This window comes from Oncorhynchus nerka, linkage group LG13, assembly GCF_034236695.1.
Source record: "Oncorhynchus nerka isolate Pitt River linkage group LG13, Oner_Uvic_2.0, whole genome shotgun sequence".
NCBI lineage: Eukaryota > Metazoa > Chordata > Actinopteri > Salmoniformes > Salmonidae > Oncorhynchus > Oncorhynchus nerka.
Genome location: NC_088408.1, coordinates 66,962,954 through 66,982,157, shown reverse-complemented (window position 1 = coordinate 66,982,157; position 19,204 = coordinate 66,962,954). Strand labels below are relative to the sequence as shown.

Sequence of the window (19,204 nt, the reverse complement as noted above, 5' to 3'; positions counted from 1 at the left end):
ACTTTTGTATATTTAGTGTAACAAGAGAAAAAATGCTGATGTGCAACCAAATATCGAAATTGCACCTCTAGTATTCTACTATTCTTACCCGACTGAGTTCCTAAAAATATATATATATAGTGACCAGGGGCCCTAAGTGACCGCTTATGTTGTTTATGCCTGGAACCAGCCCTGGGGGTGAGTATCAATGTTCACACAACTGTCACCCCATGTCAAGATGGAGAAAGCCATGCAGCATATACCCTGCTTAATTGATGTTCACCACCAGTCCAACTCACCTCCCGTAGTCCCCACTCCAACCCCAGAAACACAGGTGTCTGTCCTTGAGTGTTGTCATCAGCGTGAGCTGCCACACTCAAATGGAGCATCTGAGCACCCCACAACTGAACCTAAACACAACTGCAGGTCGCTACTCCGGACCTCCCCTCAGATCTCCCTGCTGTCCTATCCCACCCACACAGCTACAAATGTCCACGCATTTCAGGCGCACCCAAGCACATACAAACACATAGTAATTAGTGTGTATGCATGTGCGTGTGTGTGTGTGTGTGTGTGTGTGTGTGTGTGTGTGTGTGTGTGTGTGTGTGTGTGTGTGTGTGTGTGTGTGTGTGTGTGTGTGTGTGTGTGTGTGTGTGTGTGTGTGTGTGTGTGTGTGTGTGTGTGTGTGTGTGTGTGTGTGTAAACAGAGATCTGACACATTCCACAGCCTGTCAACACTATCCCTACTTTCCCCCCAGCATCCGTCCACCTGTCTCATGAACATACACACACGCACCCGCACACACACACACGCACACACACAGTATCATATGTCAAAATAAAGTTACAGAAAACACCTGAGATCAGAGAATGGAGCCCATAACACATTTGCAGGCCTTTAAAAATACAAACAGTAACTCAAATACTCAAATGTTCATCAAACAAACAAAGCACTTGCTAAAGGCCTGTGTACTCACAAAGATCCTGTTAGAACCTCACATCATTAACAAAAAACAATTAGTGAAGTTACATATAGAGAATGGAACAAGAGAGCTGTGAGAATAGAGGTTTAGGGACCCCTCACCTCCCCTCCCCCACTACATCCCTCCACAGAACAGGGAGGCCTGGGGTGTCATCCTGCTTAGCACAGGGCATAATTATTAGACCCTACCCTGGCTACATGTGAGCTGTAACACAAAGGAGCCACTGGAGCCCACGTTCAGGGGATCAGGTGAGGGGCACTTTAATGGGACACAATTTGGTCCCATTGGGGGGGGGTAGATAGAAAGAATGAAAGGACGGTATCTACTAATGAAAAGTTCTCATTCAGAATTTTAGGGGTGAGTTAAATGTAGAATGACAGAGTGTGTCAGATTCAACAAGTCTTTCCTGGTCACATCGGATTTTAGTGACCACCTTAAAAACACAACCAACATCAGATATGACCATAAGCCACGGATAGGTTTGAAGTGAAACATGATATAATTGGATGTACAGTGATCACTAGCTCGAGCAGTGTGTTATTGGTGATTGTACGAGCACATGCTGTCTAACGATAAAAACAGGCTGAGTTGAGACTGTGGCCTTGTGGAGGGACTGAAGTCTGCTTGTCTGTAAAGGGGAAACCCTATCTGGCTGGAGGATTAGGACTCTCACACAACAGTGTTAATAACTGAATGCGTCTGTGCATGGGCTCCACACCAGTCTAGACAATAGAGCTTCTGATCCATCAAAACACATGGGCCAAACATGACCAAGTCTGACCTCTGAGAACCCCAGAAAGTAGCAGGAACCCCTTTCTTGTCGGGGCAACCTGGACTCAGGGGTAGACATAACATAGTAAACGTACATCCAGGACACTCCAATTAGAATGATATGTTTTGTTTCATATGGTTTCATATGAATTCCAATTTGTTGTGGCTAACGTTAGCTAGGTGGCTAGCGCTTACATTAGCTATGTGGCTAACATTAGTGAGGCTAGGGGTTAGGGTTAAGATTAGGAGTTAGGTTAAAGGGTTAATGTAAAGGTAAGCTAACCTACTAAGTAGCTGCAAAGTAGATAAAAAGTAGTAAGTAGTTGCAGAGTTGCTAATTAGCTAAAACTGTCTGTGATGAAATTTGAACATGCAACTTTTAGGTTGCTGGACATTCACGTTATACTCATACCCATCCATCCCAACCAACCACCCAAATTTTTTTGCCTTAAGTAACCTATTGCCTTATGTAACCATACCTCACATAGCAAACATATCATACTAATTTGAGCGGTTTGGATTTCAATTTACTATGTTATGTTTAGTCTATGATACCAGGCTGGTCGGGGTGGATGAAACTGATTCCTTCCCCAGAAGATGAAGGAGTTAGCTTTATCCTATATAAGGACATAATGGTATTTCATTAAAAGTCCTTGTGTATATTTCAACTAAGTTATTTGCCGATTACCAAACCTAAATACAACCAACAACCATCCAACAGCTCCAGAACCAACTCATTGGAATGCCCCCACCCCATGACCCAACTAGCAATTTAGGACTCTTAATATTGGGATGGTATTTTTCCATGGGTTCATCTCCCTGCCTGTCCTGTGCGTTTACAATACATCAGTTCCACACACCCTTCCACACTGTGGGTTTCTCTCTATTTGTCTTTCTCTCGCAGAGGAGCCCCCCAAAGTGAGTTCCTTTGATGTTTTAAATACCCCCCCACCCCCATCTTGCTTCTCCACAGCACTGTAATGAGCAGTTTGAGAAGAAAATAGAGAAAGGTACATTAACTTGAAGTTAAACAACACTTTATAGGAGACTACTCAACCAATGTCAACAATCTCTGACTTCACCCCAGTTCAAAGGAACCATTTATCCTTCTGCAAAGGAGACCAGACAGTGTTACAGTGTGATAAATATTCAAAGAGCTTGCAAAAATGAAGCGTAATGGCAGTCTAAAAGTAAGTAAATCACTGAAACTGAGAACAGTTTGTCTTTTGGGAACCTCAAAGTTCAATATCCTAATATCTCTTGTGAGATTTAAGCCTCCACTTTCATAATTTTCAAATTATTTCATGCCATGTACCTTCTGGAAAATTCATTTTGACGTTTTGCAAAGCAAGCCTCCATAGCAGGGCTTGAACAATTGTTCAGCTATGTCCGATGCACTTCAGCCTGAACCAGCTGCCTTGTGTTGTGTGGAAACCTCAGTTTCTGTTCCATGCATTCCGATCTCTCTCCCCTGTTCTTAACGTGTGTGAAGCACTCATTCTGCACACATGCTCACACCATGGTATTTGTGAGCCCTGCCCTGACACACAGCCAGCATTCCTGTGTGTGTGTGGCGTAACCCCAGAAATTGCAGGTTGTGAGTGAATTAAAGAGGAGAGACGTAGATGAGCAAAACCTGACTGAGAAAAATCGTATTTCCATAAGTATTTTTCAACCCTCAGCCAAAGGGCAGGCCGGTGGGGAGCCTGTTAATCCACCTGGCTGGTTCCAATCTGTTGGGGTCAAAGGGCAGACCCCCTATACACTCTGACAGTCCATGGGTCACTCTGTCAGGACCCCCTCATAATCCTCCTGTGACCGCAGGACAAACATTAACTCATTTCACAAGGTCTGATCCATCAACAGACGTCTCAGGGCAGACCTCATCCATTCTCTGTGTGGACTCAATTCTCTCCACTCTGAAAGGTCAGAAAGGACAAATGGACCCCCAGGCAAAGATTATCATTGTTGATCAATGCTGCAAGCTTATCTCACCACTCTTGTCGCTTATTTGAAGATTAGGTTTTTCATATGTTTCATTTATATATGTCACTATAGTTACGAAATCGGTTTTGCGGAACAAAACATTAATACGAAGCTCCATTGATAGTGATTGATAGGAATGACTATAATTGCTGTCTTTACAGTAATGAGCTTGTTTTTCTCCAAAAATACTATGGTGTCTGCAGTCTGTCTTCTCTGTAAGACACTCATGTGCTTTGATGAATGGTGACTTAAATAATATCCATAATGGACGATGGACGTTGAAAAATCGAGATAGTGTAACTTGAGGATGGGGGAGTATTGTAAAAAAACAAAACTTTTCTATGTGGCCAGCAAGTTGTCAACAATCACTCACTGATTGGGATTTAAACCTAAACAAAGATAGCAATTGAAGATCTTGTAATCTGAGCTAATGGGATAATACAGGTCTTTATGCATTACAATGAAAAGGAGAACAATTGGACGGTCAATACACAACCATGATGTTACAGTGTCTAGAACCATTATCTTTAATCCTCCTCCTCTCTCTCTGTCTCTGTGTCTCTCTCTCTCTTTCTCTCTGTCTCACCCTCTCTCTCTCTCTCTCTCTCCCTCTCTCTCTGTCTCGCTGTCTCTCTCTCGCTGTCTCTCTCCCTCTCTCTCTCTCCCCCCTCTCTCTCTCTCTGTGTGTCTCTCTCTCTTTCTGTGTGTCTCACTCTCTGTCTCTCTGTAACTAACTCTGTCTTTCTCTGTCCCTGTCTCTCTCTCTCTTTGTGTCTCGCTGTCTCTCTCTCTCTCTCTCTCTCTGTCTCACCCTCTCTCTCTCTCTCCCTCTCTCTCTGTCTCGCTGTCTCTCTCTCTCGCTGTCTCTCTCCCTCTCTCTCTCTCCCCCCCTCTCTCTCTCTCTCTCTCTGTGTGTCTCTCTCTCTTTCTGTGTGTCTCACTCTCTGTCTCTCTGTAACTAACTCTGTCTTTCTCTGTCCCTGTCTCTGTCTCTCTCTCTCTCTCTCTCTCTCTCTCTCTCTCTCTCTCTCTCTCTCTCTCTCTGTCTCACCCTCTCTCTCTCTCTCTCTCTCTCCCTCTCTCTCTGTCTCGCTGTCTCTCTCTCGCTGTCTCTCTCCCTCTCTCCCCCCCCTCTCTCTCTCTCTCTCTGTGTCTCTCTCTCTTTCTGTGTGTCTCACTCTCTGTCTCTCTGTAACTAACTCGGTCTTTCTCTGTCTCCTTCTCTCTCTGTCTCTCTCTCTTTCTTTCTCTCTCTTTCTCTCTGTAGCTGTACTACACTGTACTGTGTCTCAGATAATCTTCCCCTAGGCTGTATGTTGAGTAGTGACCCATTACATCATCAGCTGTCCTGTTCGACCAGGAAGTGCCCTTCCCTCACTAACCTGTTACACCAACACACTGTACAGGTGAGATAGCCCAGACTTGTACTGTCTACAGTAAGGCAGCAGTATTGGGATGTGTTACGGATAAAGTTATCCTGTGTGTGTGTGTATCCTGTGTGTGTGTTTCTTTTCTCTCCTTCTCCCCTCACAGGTGAAAATCATCACTCCCCAATCAGTCAACAATCAATCATCAATCAGAAGACACACCTCCTCCTACTTCCTACCCTATCACAGTTCCTTCCCCATGGTTTAAAAACCCCATCATTTGTTTGTTCTAAAGCAATCTCTAGCTCAATCTCTAGCTCAATCTCTCTGTAAATGCCATGTCTGTAGGTCTCTGTGTTTCACTCTCGCTTTGTGTCTTAACCTCTCTTTTGTTTAAAGCCCCTCCATAGCACTTTGTCATCACCTGTGAGTATTGTTTTTGGTTATGGTGTTTGTTTGTTGCTGGTGGGAAAAGGGGGAAACCAAGACAAGTCACCCATGGGCATACACTACCCGTAGGTGAACTTTGTTAAATACACTAGTTAGAACTGGGCGGACCACCCACTGTATTTTTGGTTAGTTAGTTAGCTGTTGTTAAAGTAGGCTAGTCTAGCTTAGGGGTGTTTTTGAATACTTATTGTTTCTTTCCTTGGGTCCAGCTCAGCCCCTTTTCCTGCTCCCCCCATTACCGTGTGTTTATAAATAAACCTGGAGTTTGACGGTAGATTTCTGTTGTCGTGGTTATTTCGTTCACACTTTTACTTTGTCACAATAATAATTTGCATGAGTTATGTTACGGGTCTCATTACCATCCCCCCTAGACTGTCGGGCCAAAAGGGATTCGTAACAGAATGGTAACAGTTTGGCCTTTTGGGCCTTCACTGGGTGGGAGATCTGAGAAGTTTTTAACAGCCATCTGATAAAAGCAGATTCTCTGAATGGACCGATGTTGTTTAGACATGTTGTTTTTATTCATGCCCAGGACCACACCTTGTTCCACCCACTGGTACCAGTGTCAGACAGGGCTGCTTGGGCGAGGAGGATTTCAGCCAGTTGGACGAGTGCATAAAAGGATATAAAGAATGAAGACTAGACCCTTGTATTTTGTAATACAGTAAGTGAAGCATAAAATACTAGATGTAAATCAGGATCGGTGGCACTTCTCGCAGAATTCTGATCATTGACATTCTACAGGAAATTAAAATACTCCACATTGTGAGTCGCGTACACTTTAAGTAGTATCATAAACTGAGCAATAATACTACCTAATACTACCTAAGTACCAGACACAGTAGAGGGTACAACGTGTGTATTCCTGAGAGACAGCTGTGTTGTAGCAGAGACTGATGTAAAAACAGAGGGCGTGACACTGACTGACCTCAAAACGGGTTGACTTCCTTCCTCATTGCCCTGCTAATGGTTGAGATGTAAAAAATGGACCTGATTATCCATTTGTGATGTGTGGGTGTGATCATTAGTAATGTCCAAATTAGATATGCATTGAATAAAGCTTGACTTATTGATGATCTGTCCTTTATTAATAATCTGATATATGTGGCACCTTTCAGACATCATCGAGAAGGTGAAAATCATGCCCCCGTTAAACATTTTTTTCAGGGGGATCTTTTTGATGAGACAGCAGCTATTTGATGAAAAAACAACATTCAGTTCAAATGAACCTTACAAATAGCAGTGTTGGGGCGATCTGAAAAGCCATAGCCAATCAATAAATAATATAAGAATACTCGTAGGAAAGGTTTCCATCTTTAGCTCACAATCTGTGGATAACAAACGATTAGAAAGATTCAAACATTTTGTAACACATCACAGCACAATTGAAAAATATATGGCACATGGAAACCAAACAAGGGCGGTCTGTGGTGATAGGTGGGATGGGCTGAGTGTGGTTAAGGGGTGGGATTAAAGAGCTGAGGTCTGTGGTGATAGGTGGGATGGGCTGAGTGTGGTTGAGGGGTGGGATTAAAGAGTCTGCTTGGTAATGTATTGTTGTTATATATAAAAGTACCACGTATGTAAAATGCATATGTAAAATGTGTATGTAAAATGTATAGTTAAAATGTATGTATATGTAGCAAAAAAGCTGTAAAAAAAAACGACAATATTTGTCCTCCGAAGAGGAGGGTGGTGGAGGGGTAAAAAGTAAATAAATTTATATATATATTTTATGAACAAAAGGAGCAGTAAAATAACTGTGCTCCCATGTCAACACCAAGACAACAACGATAACTTTGTCATCGGTTTTAACTGTGCAATAAACATCAATAAGCAGCTAGGCAGGTTCAAAAAGAAGGAAGTGCATATGTGTTTTGAAGGAAATGAACAACGGCAATGTGGGGTAAGATGGATAGACAGACAGGCAGCCACCTGGATCCCTCATCCTGTCCGCTACTGACTACGTGTCGTAGAGCGTTGGGCCAGTAACCGACAGGTCGCTGGTTTGAATACCCAAGGCGACAAGGTAAAAAATGTGCCGATGTACACTTGAGCAAGGCACTTAGCCCTTATTTTCTCCAGTGGTGCTGTACTACTATGTCTGACCCTGTAAAACAACACATTTCACTGCACCTATCTGGTGTATGTGACAATAAAATAACCTGGTTTTCAGAATCATTGGTCAAGGATGGATGGGCATGTGGCAAATAAACCTGGCCACAAAAATAATCAGAAAATGTTTTTGAAACCCTGATGACTTCCATTATTACTAAACTGAACTGAATGATGACTAGATTCCTTATAATATTGAGAAATTTCAAAACAACCTATCACAGGAGAAACCAAGGCATATTAGCAGTGCTTTTGGGTGGACATCGTTATGTGATGCTTCCGATGACAGCGTGCCTTGGCCAGAGCTGAATGTGCTTGGTTCGTGGCCTTCCGGATTTGGGCGCTCAAGGCTCATCCTCCCTGGGGTACAAAGCTCCTCTTCACAACATCCTCTATCCCATCCATTGTGAGAGAGTGGTGCCTCTGGGCACACTGCCCCCATGCCCATTACAGACCTAAATGCATCTCCTGTCATTGACCATACCCAGTGCCAGTTCAGCTGGATGCATACAGGTGCTCGGATCCGGCAAAAAATAAATAATAATAAAAACAATGACCAAAAGGGTACATTCTATTGAACCAATTATTACCAAACTCAAATAATAAGTTCTGACATGGTAAGAATCTGACTCATTCAGGTGATCTGACATGACTTAGATAGTCCCATATCATTGATGTGAGAAGACTGGGCTTCCAAGGCTATGACTTAGTGATGCTCACACAGGAACATTTGCATTATGATATATATCAGGGATGTTCTTCCATATTTCTCACCATATCTCACCCTGTAGACCTCTGCGACGCCATCAAACATTACTGCCCCTAACCCTTGCCAGGTGCCCTTGACAGCTTCCTCGATTTGAGCACACATATCAATAGGGGCCAATGCTGCACAAATAACAGAACAAAGCTGCCTCAGTGATTACTTGGTGTGATGCTGTGCTCTGTCTGCACCTCCTTCCTGTCACATGCCCCTCCCATTCTCTGGCATCGTGAATCCTAGGGCCTGTAGAGACCCCCCCCCCCCCCTTCTTCCTGACAGGTGCCCCCAGTATTAGTTGGCTTGCCTTAGCTCTGCACTGGAATCTATCAGATCCTGGCTGGGCTACGAGGGCAAGCAGGGATCTTGGGACAGACGCTGGCGACGATCAAGAGATGCATGGCTGTTTTAAAAGTTGCAGTTGTGTATTCTATTATTGTAATATAGAAAAAATTGTTAAAGTTGCAAATACAAAGAACAAATTGCAAGCACCTACTCCAATTACATTTCCAGCACAAACGTTTGCTGTTGATGAGAAACCAAAAAGCCAAACCATGGTTGACCAACAACCTGACCAAAATAGTGACCTTGCTCATGCCCATTCTAGGATCTCTATGGGTGTGCATAAGGGTCCCTCTCGCGCTCTCTTCTACTTCTTTATGAAGCTGCCATCTGCTGACCAAAAAGAGGTAACACTCATCACTTTGAAATTCCTCAGTTTGGTCAGCAAATGGCAGCTTCATAAAGAAGTAGAAGAGAGAGCGAGAGAGACCCTTCTGCACACCCATAGAGATCCTAGAATGGGCATGAACTAGAATGGTTATGAACCTTCTTATGACGGAGTTAAGGGTCACCATTTTGGTCAGGTAGTTGGTCAACCACGGTTTGGCTTTGCTGTGATAAAGATACATAGCCGGAGGAAGTAAGTGTGTTGCAGCACCCGCTAATAAATGTAAATGAAAAATAATAATAATAAAAAATACTCTGTGTGAGCGGATAAAAATACTCCTCAGCACAAATTGAAGAATGTATCTGCACTGTATGTTCGTTAACTAGCTAGCTAGCCAGCCAGTTTTAGTGGAATGATTCCATAGAATTGTCAAATTAATACTTACTTACTGACTTTATTGTCCCCATGGGGAAATTTTGTTGCAGTGTCATGTACACATTTAAAGTGGCGTTTAAATACAAAACAAAATTGACAATACAACTTTCATATCAGTTACATACCAATACATTTTTTAAATAATATTTATAATAAATAAAGAAATAACACTTTTTTTTTTAAAGACTAGCCTGCTGGCCTTAGGGAGTCGATAGGAACATTAGCCCGAGCTATTTAGGAGGGATATCACACCTGGCACAAATTATTGTCTAGTTCTGTTTTTCCTGCTGAGGGGTGTGCCCAGAGGGGAGTAGTTCAAAGTCTGGGTACAGGGGGTGGCCTGGGTCTAAAATGATATAGTGAGCCTTGCGGAGGGCCCTGACCTTAAAGATCTCATTCAGGCCTGTCTGTTTGACTCCAAGTACCTTGCTTGCTGTGGTGATAATCCTTCTCAGCATATTTCTCTGGCTGACAGTGACATTGCCAAACCAACAAACAATACAAAAAGTTAAAATACTCTCAATAAAATATATGTAAAACAGAGTCAGTATAGTACAGTCTACATTAAAAGATTCCAGCTTTTTGAGAAAGTACAGTCTCTGTTGGCTCTTTTTGTAGATCAGGTCTGCACATTTACTCAACTGAAGCTTATTGTCCAAGAGGACTCCCAGGTATTTGTATTCCTCTACGATCTCTATGTTCTGACCTCTGATAGATGCTGCAGAGGTAGGTGTTGTACGCTTCCTCAAGTCTATGCACATCTCTTTGGTCTTGTTGGTATTGAGGACCAAGTGTGATTCCTCACACCACTCTACAAAGTCATCTAGGACCGGGCCATGATGTTCCTCGTCATCATGCAACAGGCTGATCAAGGCAGTGTCATCAGCGAACTTAACAAGGTGTCTGTCATTATGGGAACTAGTACAACTATTAGTGTACAAGATGTACAGGAGTGGGGACAAAACACATCCTTGAGGAGCGCCTGTGTTGGTATTGCGTATATCCGACATGTGGGGACCTATATTGACACGCTGTAAGCGTTGGTTCAGGAAGTCCAACAGCAACAAAACCAGCCAATCATCTAAGGAGAAGTCCCGAATGACTCTCTGCGCCAGAATATAAGGCTGGATTATGTTGAAGGCAGAAGAAAAGTCAACAAACAGAACCCTAACATGGGATTTGGCACCTTCTAGATGTCTATAGACCATGTTAAGGAGGGTCAGAATGGCATCATCAACTCCTCTGCTAGGCTGACAGGCAAACTGAAATGGGTCGAGAAGCTTCTGGGTGACGCTGAGAATATGACTTTCCACAAGTTTCTCAAGGCATTTCATTACTAAGGATGTCAAGGCGACTGGGCGGTAGTCATTCAGCACAGAGTGGAATAGATGCTTTAGGAATTGGTATAATTATTGAGTTTTTCCACAATACTGACATGTGTTGCTGGTCGATCGAGTCTTGGAAAATGTCTGTAAAAACACCAATTGTTCAGCACAGTGCTTTAACACATGTCCACTTATTTTGTCTGGGCCTGGGCTTTTGTATGTGTTACATCCCCTGAACAACTTTAAAACAGACTGTTTAACAACAACTCTCTCAAACATTTGTAATGATGCTTCCATTTGTTTTACCTCCGACACAAAGTTGTCTGATTCAAATCTTGAGAAGAAAAGATTCAGTTCATTAGCCATGTTCTGGCCCTCATATCCCCCAAAGTCAGCACTGGTTTTTCCCCTGCCTATGTGGGGGCACAAGCCATGGATTTAATCCCTTGCCAGGCCACCCTTGCATTTCCTGAGAAGAGGGTCCTCTCCACCCTTTGCTTGTATGCCTCCTTGTCCAACATCCCAACAATATGAAAAACATTCCATTCAAACAATGCAGTCAATCCACAGCCATACACTGACTGAAATCAGTTGATGATAGGACTTAGACAAGTTGTACATGCAACTAGAACTGACATTGTATCATGTAATACTCACAGCTTTCCAAGAAAACAACAATTGAGACATTTATGGTCTGTTTACATATCTTTTAGGGGTTATTTGTCCAGAAAATTGTCATAAAACCCATATAAACTGTGTTTATAATTATATGACAATATTTTACGTTGAAAATATTTATATAACACTTTTCTGATGTATCACATGCCTTAGGCCTACAAGCAGAGGAGGGGAAGCAATCTTTCCCCATTGAAAGCAGTGCAGCCAAACCTGATTTCATGGAATAACTTTATTTATTATAACTGGTTTATAGCTTCCATCCAAATGTTGTGAATGGTATATATTCATGTCAAAGTCACCAGTGTTAATAATGGGATATGATAAAGGGTGAGTCGGTCAAGGATCGATGCAGACAAGGTGGTAGATTGTACGACAAGCGACAGGTTTATTCAGAGTGAAGATATCTGGTACGGAGTATATACGGGCCCCTCTGTTAGCTCATCAGAGACTAGCAAAAAGGCACTTGCTAACAGTGGGTACAAGCTTCATATACAGAACAGAAAGTAGGTTGATTTCTAGGAGATCGGATCTTCGGATTGGATCAGGCTGGGGTGTAGTCATCCGGCATTGGCTCTGTTGTCTGTCCGTCATCGTAGAATCCTGCCATGCCTGTTCTTGGTCGTCACACCATGTTCAGCTGAAAAGGAGATCTGGTGTGTGCGCTATCTTCAGTCACTAAGTCTAGGCTTTCTGCCAATCTGTGGGTGTCTTATCTGGGTGTCCTCGGCAGCTATGTGTGTACTGTATGTGCGTCCCTATCTTCTGGGGTCAGTGTGTAATGTGTGTGCGTCCCTATCTTCAGGGGAGTTGTGGCCGAACTGCCGGCTAGCACCTGTGGCTAGGAGTATCCTGTTGTGACAGTGTTCTGGATGATTTGAGTGAGTGTGTGTGTGAGAAATATCCTGTATGGGGCCCAACCTGTTTTACTTATGAAAATATGTTGTCTCAGCTATAGTAGTGTAATGTCACCTACATAGGAATTAGCAGTCCTCTACACCAGTCAACTCCATTACACATAAAAGTTACTTCAACTTGTGAATGCTAGCTATGCTAGCCATTGTTTCCAGTCAACTCCATTACACATAAAAGTTAAGGTTGGTAGAAAATTCTCTGTGCATACACCAAACAGTATCCATCTTGTAACGGCTAATGGAGCACCACATTATCCCGTTGCACTATGCTAGCTAAATTAAATGGTTCTGTTCACCACCTAAACTGGAACAGTGTATGGATGCATTGCCTATCACGCTACAATTCTGTAGAATTTTTTTTTTTGACATGACTGTAAACTTCTATGGCGCCTGCTATTGCTTCAAAACATAATGTTTGTTGCTCTCAATGTTATCTTGAGCAATAGTTAGCTGGTTAGTGAACCAGGTAGCTAGTTAATAACCTTGCCAGAAGATACACTGACCCTACAGTTACGCTTGTTTACACTAAGCTGCACTGGGGCCTGTTGCACAAAAGTAGAATTAAGACATCCGGGATAAATGACTCAGCTGAGCTCAATGAAGCCAAAACATGTGCGTCCAGGCTTAATTGGTTGCACAAAGACCAAGCCAGGATGAGCAGACACGGATTCATTAAACCAGGTGAAACCAATCCTGGATAGGTGCGCGCTCACGGCTCACTCAAATAGACCCCGCCACAGATCACAGATTAACTGATTTACCATGGCAACTAGAGCCGCGTACTTTTCCCCGTCGGAAGCACAAATCCTCATGGAGGCATACGAGGAGGTAAAAGATATAATTAAGAAGAAAGGCAACACCGCCACAGTGATAAAGCAAAGAGAAAAAGCGTGGCAAAGTATTGCAGACCGCCTGAATGCGTAAGTAGTGCACAATTACACACTCACCGCTCCGCTGAAACATCACAATTACAATTCAAATATTTAATTCACATCTCCAAAAATGCAGTTGTACTGTAATTATGAAACGGTTAAATTTTTATTGAAATGCACTGCAGATATGAGTGAAATTGTGTAAAGTAACTCCATCACACTGTATAAAGCTATGATCAATTTTTTGATATTTTTACTGAAAACAAGACAAAAATACCAAGTAATTTTTGCAGTGTGACTCCATTAAATGTGTGTGTGTGTGTGTGTGTGTGTGTGTGTGTGTGTGTGTGTGTGTGTGTAGATTAAACATGAACGGGCCAAAACGGACATGGCAGCAGGTCAAAATCAAATACAAGAACATTCTGCAGAATGGTATGGTCCCTGACTAATATTTAACAAAGCACAAGCATATATTGTACCCAGAAGGTGCCTGCTCACACATTGTCTGTACTGTTTTAGCAGTGAAAAAGAATACCCACAGACAAGGCACGGGTGGTGGGTCACCAAAGGCTGACCTTACCCCAGCAGAGGACATGGCCTTGAGCTAAATAAAGGCAGGCCCGTCTTAGAGGGGATCCCTGGGGGAAAGAGACGAGCATAGGTTCCTCCCAAGATGCCACCCGCTTCATTCAAGGTATGTCCTTCCATCTCTACATGGGATACAACCACATTCATATTGAATCAATTTGGACTGTCTGACTTTGGTTTACCTATTGCCTTGCAGTGCCTGGCAGCACTGTGTTCCTGTTAGAGCCACCAGCACAAGCACCAGACGATGCTGATCCAGTGAGTACTCCATCAAAGGCATACTGTAGGCCTGGCATGTCTTGTCTACTAGCTTCAATATGAATCCGATTAAATGTAATAGGGTGAAGGCCCCAGTGCAGCAGCAACAGCACATGATGGAGACGATGATGAGGAGGAGACCATCTCTCTGGATTCCAGAAGGCATGAGGTATCATGTTAAGACTGTGAAAGTACTATTTACTCTACAATGGTGAGGAGTCCTCATCAAAATCAAAAAATCTAATTTCTTTACAGGACCCAGATGCTATACAGTGGGAAAACCAGCCTGGCAACATAGTGCGTATTAATAAAAGGACACCACATCCTGCCAAATTCCAGCTGCGCTAATTGTATTGTGTTCACAGAGCTCACAAGCTATCAGAAAGTTGTATGGCAACCACCTCCGGCACCAAATAGAACTGGCAGACATAGACATTCAGTACAAGAAGAAAAAGATGGAAAATCTTGCACTGGAGTCCGAAATAAAAAAAGAGGACAATTAGGAAACTGGACCTTGAAATAAAAAAACTTGAGAGGGAGGTGAGATATGCCTTCAATGTACACTGTATGCTAACTGTAACACAAATGTATTAATCATTATTTTTCTTTCCTCCCCCAGCTCCAAGAAGATGACACAGCTCAAAATAAAAATTAGGTATATTCTCGTAAAGTCAAGTGAGCCATGACATATGAGCTCTTATTGTGAGCACACAGGACGGTGGCATCTTTCTAAGGTTTTTTTATTTTCCCAGCAATCAGTACAACCAAGTCATCGTTATAAGGCATCGCCCTCTTTTGCCCACCCCCCAGCACCAGGTGTGGCCACTAGCCTATATGAAGGCCCAAAATTGTGTGTTCCTTTCTGCTCTGACAATGGCATGCCCATTCGTGCGAGATGTGGTGGATGAAGAAGCACTTGTGCTGAGGAGAGCCTTCAGGCGAGAAAGGGTCTTCAGGGACCGGTTGGACCCACTGGCCTTCCTGATGACCATCTATATGAAAGATACAGGTTTTCTGCAGATGGCATCAGGTATCTATGCAGACTACTGGGTCCCAGGATTAAGCACCGCACTGCACGGAGCCATGCACTGAGTGTGGAGCAAATGGTTTGTGTGGCCTTGCGCTTTTTTGCTAGTGGAGCCTTCCTGTACTCAGTGGGGGATGCAGAACAGCTGAACAAGGCCACAATTTGCCGCACAATAAGGAGTGTGTGTCTGGCTATCAAAGCATTAGCAGATGTCTTCATCTCCTTCCCTGGCCACAGAAGACTCTGTGACATCAAAGAGGAGTTCTATAGGATTGCAGGTAAGAGGATCTACAAATTACAGGACAACAGTTAACACATAGTAGGATACTCATTACTTTGTGACAGGTTTCCCCAATGTCATTGGTGCAGTGGACTGCACACACATAAGGATAAAAGCCCCCTCAGGTGCCCATGAGGCCGATTTTGTGAATAGGAAATCCTTTCACAGCATTAATGTTCAGGTGAACATAACTTTTTGATATTGTCCATTGACGAACACTCTGCATTGCCAGTGATGTGCATTGATTGGTATAATATTCCTCATCTTATGATTTCAGATGGTCTGCAATGCTGACTGTGTGATCAGCAATGTTGAGGCAAAATGGCCTGGCTCAGTCCATGACTCCAGAATCTTTCGGGCCTCTGAAATCTATCAGTGCCTATCACAAGGTAAGCCACACAACCCCTATTTATAACCATCATGGCTGTGTCAAGAATATCACTGTGTTTATGAGGTAGTAATGATGAGATTTTGTGTTGACAGGTGAATTCTCTGGTGTGTTGCTGGGAGACAGGGGGTATGGCTGCCAGCCTCTTCTCCTGACACCTTTCACAGACCCCCAGGAAGCACAGCAGACCTACAACCATGCCCATGCCAGGACCAGTGCCAGAGTTGAAATGACCTTTGGCCTCCTGAAGGCACGCTTTCACTGCCTTCACAAATTAAGGGTCAGCCCTGTTAGGGCATGTGATATTACTGTGGCTTGTGCTGTCCTCCACAATGTGGCCTGCCTGAGGAAGGAGAGGGCCCCCAGAGTGCCACCAGCCATGGACTGGGACAATCCGGCAATCTTCCCTGATGACGACAGTGGTCGGCTGCTGAGGGACCAATATGTGTTGAATTATTTTAGTTAGTATGTGTGCTTTCAATTTTGGTTAAATATGTCCTGCGGTGGCAGAGGAATTTGGGTTTTTTGGGTTCGTTTTTGACGAATTTGGCCTCTTATGATGTTTGTGCGGTATACTGTGTGTAATACAAGGCTGCAGGGGAGGCTACTGCATCCATTCATTTGTCTGTTCAGTTGATGTGTATGGATTTGTCCTGCATTTATTTTAGTGTGCAGACATGCAGGGTGTGTTATATACAGACCTTTGAATGTGTATGTATCATTTTGTATAATATGCTTGGATTCTGTGCTTTCCATCTTGTAGAGTCACTGTGACTTCAGTTTCGAAAGGAGCTGATGGTTTACCTGCTTTGTTTTGTCCTTATTCAATAAAGGAACATAATGTTACACATTGTGTTTTTATATTCATATGGAATGTGTATTTGTTTATATGACAGAGTACTAGGGCCACACTGAAGAAAAAGGATAAAGTCATAAATTTATGAGGCTGGTTCTTTCTGCAGAAAAGCTACATATTGTTTTTACAGTTTTGATACTTATGACAATGTGATACTTAATATTCTGGCACATCAGCATGTCTTTGTTTATGAAACCATACTGAAGTACAATTTCACGAAATGCCCCACATCTGTCATTTTAACAACTGTCCTCCTTTAAAACAACTGGTTACAATATTATGACTTGTGTTTTTTTCCCCTCTGTGGCCCTAATATTCTATCATTTTATATATAGCCTTATAGTCTATGGGAAACTGTAAATTATCTAATGATAGCAACATCATCTAAAAATCATTTTTTATCCAAAATCATTGAAATTAATGATCACAAAAGTTTAAATAATAACAGTGGGTCTAGTTATATGTGATAACAATGTATAGTGAGCAGTGAAATAACTATTGGTTTCCATTTGTGGTGACTGCTGACTGACATTAGGGATGAGATTAAATAGATCCTGGAATTTAGCCTGGTCTGGAGCAGGCTAGCTCCACAGAATAAATCTCCATGGTAATTTATACCATAACATATCCTCCTGCCCCCTATCCATCTTTAGTGCAACCGGATTACGGATCAATTGAGCCAGGATCACCAAGATATCCTGGCTTAATCCCTTATCCTAGTTTTGTGCAACAGGCCCCTGGGGTTGAAATCAGTGTTGCCAACTCCTCAGTAAGGAAAGTAGCTATTGGCTGTCCTAAATGTCGCTAGAAGTCGCCCATGACATCATCACCTAATTTGTATAATATGCCATGTGCATGTAATTGTGATGGACGCTGTAGGAGAGAGGAATAACGTCGTGGGAGAGACAAGAAGTGAGTAAAAAACACCCTAAATATTTTTAGAACTACAAATGAACTTTCTTCTGTCGATTCTGGGGGGGTTTATTTCACAATTCCAACCCTCCTCCTTTATCCGGGATTGGGACCGGCAAAAGTGACCCAAAAGAGACACTCTGGCGGAGTTACTTAGTTGTTTATTATTATTTATTTATTTACATTTACATCCCGCCCTGAATGTAAACCAGGGCGGGATTAGTCAGCTGCGGCTTCCCGCATGCGCGATTCATTTGCAGCCTAGACGGGAGGAGTGAACATCTCCTGCTCTGACTGAAACTGGGAGGTACTGCTGCGCGAGGACTGGACCGCCTGTGAGTGCTTTGGGACGGGGTGGGGCCCACGGCAGCACCCGCTGCTCGTTGAGTAAGAACGATACGTGCTTTCACGTCAGAGTCTCCAAAAGTCTCTAATAACACCAGAAAAAGTATTTCAATATTCTCAATGGAGCAGTGTGGATAAAGGTAAAATTTGCAGTACAGTAGCATATCCCACCCCTGGATTGAATTAGGTTCTCAGGCCCATATCTCACACCTGCTCAGTGTAAACAAGTGTAATGGCAGGGTCGGTATCTTCTGCCATGTTCATAGCCTAGAATAGATATATCATAGAAATCCAGTGAATATGAAGGGCGGCAGGTAGTCTAGTGGTTAGAGGCGAGCCAGCAACCAAAGGTTTGCCAGTTCGATCCTGTGTCTGACAGGAAAAATCTGGTGGGAAGTGAGCTGGCAACTGGAGGGTTGCTGGTATCAAATCCTAGATGTCATTGCCTGCTGTTGTGCCATTGAGCAAGGCACTTAACAGCTCTCTGGGTGCCCAGTGTAGCAGCCCCCCGCACCTCCCCGAAACCTGTAAGTGTGTCTTTCAAGAGGTTTGGTTTAAAGTGGAACTCAAATTTTGGTTGGCAATTGACCAATAAATTGATCTTAATATTTGCAAGTTAAATTGTCATGGGCATTGGGATGCAAAGTGAAAGTTTGAAATCCTTGATGTAAGATCCTGCCATGTATCATAGTTGTTTATTTTCTTTGCAGTGTCTTCCACTGACTTCTGTTACAGTGATAACTATTGAAGTACTATCTGTGATATTTAATTTTTCAAGTCGTTTGTATGGCATTGTATGGAATCTTTGACATTTAAATACCACCATTATCTATTGCAAGTATATACTATACTACTCCCCCTCTCAGAGCCAACAACATGGCCAGACACATTTCTGACTTGTTTGCCGAAGGTTGGTGGGTTCCACTCTCCTATAAACTTGGATACAAGAATGAAAAGAGATGAGAATCTGGAAAGTTTCACCTTTGAGGGCTATGACATTGCCCAAGCTGATCCAAGAACCATTGCGAACACTCGAGATGGCATTTTAAATTGGGGGAGAATAAGTCATTTGTTATGGAATTTGAGTAGCTTTTTATAGCAGTAAAATCATTAGGTAGATAATGTACTGTGGTTATCCCTTTGATTATGTGTTTGATATAATGTGACTTATGCTTATAAACTTACCTATAGACTTATACAAATATACTGTACATACAGATGGTATTGCATGTAGCTAAGTAGATTATG

General features: G+C 42.9%; 1 protein-coding gene across 1 annotated transcript; it reads left to right on the top strand.

Annotated features, from left to right (window-relative positions):
* Positions 1 to 13,606: 13,606 nt before the first annotated feature.
* LOC135574726 (putative nuclease HARBI1) lies at positions 13,607 to 16,367 on the top strand. Its single transcript, XM_065026597.1, has 10 exons — positions 13,607 to 13,734; positions 13,822 to 13,996; positions 14,087 to 14,148; positions 14,231 to 14,317; positions 14,404 to 14,445; positions 14,514 to 14,688; positions 14,768 to 14,803; positions 14,901 to 15,453; positions 15,733 to 15,844; positions 15,939 to 16,367. Exons 8-10 carry the CDS (start codon positions 15,385 to 15,387, stop codon positions 16,307 to 16,309), a joined length of 552 nt encoding a protein of 183 aa, XP_064882669.1. The 5' UTR covers positions 13,607 to 13,734; positions 13,822 to 13,996; positions 14,087 to 14,148; positions 14,231 to 14,317; positions 14,404 to 14,445; positions 14,514 to 14,688; positions 14,768 to 14,803; positions 14,901 to 15,384; the 3' UTR covers positions 16,310 to 16,367.
* Positions 16,368 to 19,204: the final 2,837 nt, after the last annotated feature.

What these genes read in the sequence shown, in the direction of transcription:
- LOC135574726 (XM_065026597.1), top strand. Translation starts at nt 15,385, where the DNA reads ATGTCTTCATCTCCTTCCCTGGCCACAGAAGACTCTGTGACATCAAAG. An exon ending in GGAGTTCTATAGGATTGCAG is followed by an intron (nt 15,454 to 15,732) that starts GTAAGAGGATCT and finishes TTATGATTTCAG; the next exon opens with ATGGTCTGCAATGCTGACTG. An exon ending in CTATCAGTGCCTATCACAAG is followed by an intron (nt 15,845 to 15,938) that starts GTAAGCCACACA and finishes TTGTGTTGACAG; the next exon opens with GTGAATTCTCTGGTGTGTTG.